At 51.4% G+C, this 2113-nt stretch overlaps 1 protein-coding gene across 1 annotated transcript; it reads right to left on the reverse strand.

Moving 5' to 3' along the window:
- Window positions 1-703: 703 nt before the first annotated feature.
- Window positions 704-1745, reverse strand: LOC119282645 (histone H2A-like). Its single transcript, XM_037562800.1, has 2 exons — window positions 1406-1745; window positions 704-1315 (listed from the first exon to the last, which is right to left on the reverse strand). The coding sequence occupies exons 1-2, from the start codon at window positions 1616-1618 to the stop codon at window positions 1055-1057; spliced, it is 474 nt and encodes a 157-aa protein (XP_037418697.1). The 5' UTR covers window positions 1619-1745; the 3' UTR covers window positions 704-1054.
- Between the last annotated feature and the right edge of the window lie 368 nt (window positions 1746-2113).

The following is a 2113-nucleotide window of genomic DNA, read 5'->3' on the forward strand; positions in this document are numbered from 1 at the left end:
ACCATTTGCCACCTACCCGTTAAACCAGCATAACAAGAATCAATTGTGCAACCACATAATGTTCCAAATTTCAGTTACAAGCTATAAGGTTTACACTTCAAAATGTGAACATTATCATGTGAGACAATATCTTCCCAACAATCCATACCCCAACATCTTTCTGCTGCAAACAACCAAATAACCAAACATGCCCAAAGCAACCAAATGAACTCAAGAATCAGTATAAGCATGCAGCAAAACCACAAATAGACAATCAAAATACCCCCTTAATATTTCAAATCTTCACAATCTTACTACAAACTGGCATTTCATGAGTATATGCAACAAACTTTGTATTACAAAATAATGAACCATTATAACAGATCGTTGATTAACCAATTGAAATGAAAACAAGGACTCGTAAGAAAAGGTTGAAATGCAGACAGAGTGAACACCTAACTTTGATTTCTATCAGCACCAGGACTGACATTTTTGCAGCCTACCAGTTGAATCGACATAACAAGAATTCAACAGCACAGCCACTCGATGGCCTATTCCGATCACAAGGTTTTCACTTAGAAACTCAAACATTATCAAGTGATAGGAACATCCCCCCAATGATCCACACCCCACCCCAATAGCTTTCCTCCAAGGCTGCAAAGAAGCTAAACATGCCCAAAGCAACCAGATAAACACAAGAAATCGTTCTTAGCGTGCAGCAAAAGAGAACAATCAGAATAGTAGTCCTTGATATTTTCACATCTTCACAATTTTATTACAAACAGACATTCACAGTTTCTCTTCCCCTCCCTCCCTTTCCTTCACCTACGCACTTAAACGAACATACATACAGCGGTGTTAATCAGGCTACAGAGTACAAGCTGATTGGCACCTATGCGGAAGCCACGCAAAACAAGTTCAAACAAGCAGCAATCGATCCATGACAACGATGGCATGCGGCAACGACGACCACGACGACGACTGACAACTAGGTGCGTTACGGTTGAACCAAGACAGAGACAAACAGAGAGGAGGGAGAGGGTGGGACGGGGCACCGGCATAGCGAGTGCCGGGCCTAAGCGTCGGCCGCCTTCTTGGCGGGGGACTTCCTGGGAGACTTGGTCGTGCCCGCCTTGGGCTCCTTGGTAGCCGCCGCAGCGGCCTTCTTGGGCAGCAGCACAGGGTTGATGTTGGGCAGGACGCCTCCGTAGGCGATGGTGACCCCGGCCAGCAGCTTCCCGAGCTCCTCGTCGTTGCGGATCGCGAGCAGCACGTGCCGCGGGATGATCCGGTTCTTCTTGTTGTCCCGCGCCGCGTTCCCCGCCAGCTCGAGGAGCTGCCAGACAAAAAAAACACGTAGAAGGTAAAAAACAGAGGCGAATCGGAGCTAGTCCTTCCGCGGCTGGCGCGCGCGGGCGCGGCCCACCTCGGCGGCGAGGTACTCGAGGACGGCGGCGAGGTAGACGGGGGCGCCGGAGCCGACGCGCTTGGCGTAGCGCCCGTGCTTGAGGTAGCGCCCGATGCGGCCCACGGGGAACTGGAGGCCGGCCTTGACGGAGCGCGAGACGGACTTCTTCTTGGGGCCGCCGCCGCCGGCCCGGCGCCCGGCCTTCTTCGGCGCCTTCGCTCCGGTCTCCATCGCCGATCCCGAGCTCCGAAGCTTCTCTCCTCCTTCGCTCTGCTTTTTCGCCCCCTTTTCTCCCGGTCGATTTCTGCGGGGTTTTTTTTAGCCTTGCTTTGTGCGGTGGGGGAGTGTGCGTTTGTGCTTTCTGTGTGTGTGTTTCTGTGTTGTGTTTCTGCCCCGGACGAGTATGGAGGATTGGGGGCGGTGCTTCGATCTGGAGCGTTAACGGCCAGAGGATGATGGGTGTCAGCCGTTGGATGGGATTTGGCGATCCGTGTGAGAGGCAGAGCAACCAATCGGATGAGAGCACGGAAGTACCGGTGGATTGTTGTGGTTTTGGTCTAGTATGAGCAGTCCGGCCTGACAGCACGAACCGAGCCTGAAGCCCAATGGTCGGGTCGGGCTTGGACTTTAGTTTCCGCGCAAGAGTCAAGCCCGATAAAAGGCCCAAGATACCAAAAATCTGGGATTATAATAAAATATAGACACCATAACATATATATATATATA

Source organism: Triticum dicoccoides, chromosome 1A (assembly GCF_002162155.2).
Source record: "Triticum dicoccoides isolate Atlit2015 ecotype Zavitan chromosome 1A, WEW_v2.0, whole genome shotgun sequence".
Classification (NCBI taxonomy): domain Eukaryota; kingdom Viridiplantae; phylum Streptophyta; class Magnoliopsida; order Poales; family Poaceae; genus Triticum; species Triticum dicoccoides.